The 394-nt window shown below is 47.5% G+C and overlaps 1 protein-coding gene across 1 annotated transcript in view; it reads right to left on the bottom strand.

The window, feature by feature from the left end:
• Positions 1-394, bottom strand: part of LOC119585014 (G8 domain-containing protein DDB_G0286311-like) — a gene marked incomplete at its 3' end in the record, with an annotated part of 8429 nt that overhangs the window by 1811 nt on the left and 6224 nt on the right. The window contains 1 exon segment of the mRNA XM_037933629.1: positions 8-195. Coding sequence (XP_037789557.1) covers positions 8-195 — 188 coding nt within the window.

Below are 394 nucleotides of genomic sequence, written 5' to 3'. Positions count from 1 at the left end.
CACTCACACACGCGGGCAGGTCGGATACGCTCCACCTCAAGTCATCAGTACATATAATGGTATGATTCCGTTCGTTGTTCGGGAAGACCAGGGAAAAGGGACAGACGTAGGTGACTTCCGTGCCAGGTGGTGCTGTTCCCCTATAAGTGGTGCTGGCCAGGCCGTGCAAAGGTGGGGCGCCGCACTCCGTTTTGGCTGCGGGGTTCAGTTTCGTTGTGTATAGGTCAGATTCGTTGTATGTACGTGTGTTGTAGGTTGGTGGATTTGTTTGGTGTGTTAATGGTATTTATGTAATATCTGGGAGGTTGTGTTGGGGGAGGTTAATATATATCTTTTATGGTATGTATGTTGTTAAGGCTAACGGATAAATGGGGATAAAGATAAGCATTGTTCT

The sequence above is a fragment of the Penaeus monodon genome, chromosome 19 (assembly GCF_015228065.2).
Source record: "Penaeus monodon isolate SGIC_2016 chromosome 19, NSTDA_Pmon_1, whole genome shotgun sequence".
Taxonomy (NCBI): Eukaryota; Metazoa; Arthropoda; class Malacostraca; order Decapoda; family Penaeidae; genus Penaeus; species Penaeus monodon.
The sequence above is the reverse complement of the archived record's forward strand: the minus strand, read 5'-3'. Positions and strand labels throughout refer to the sequence as shown.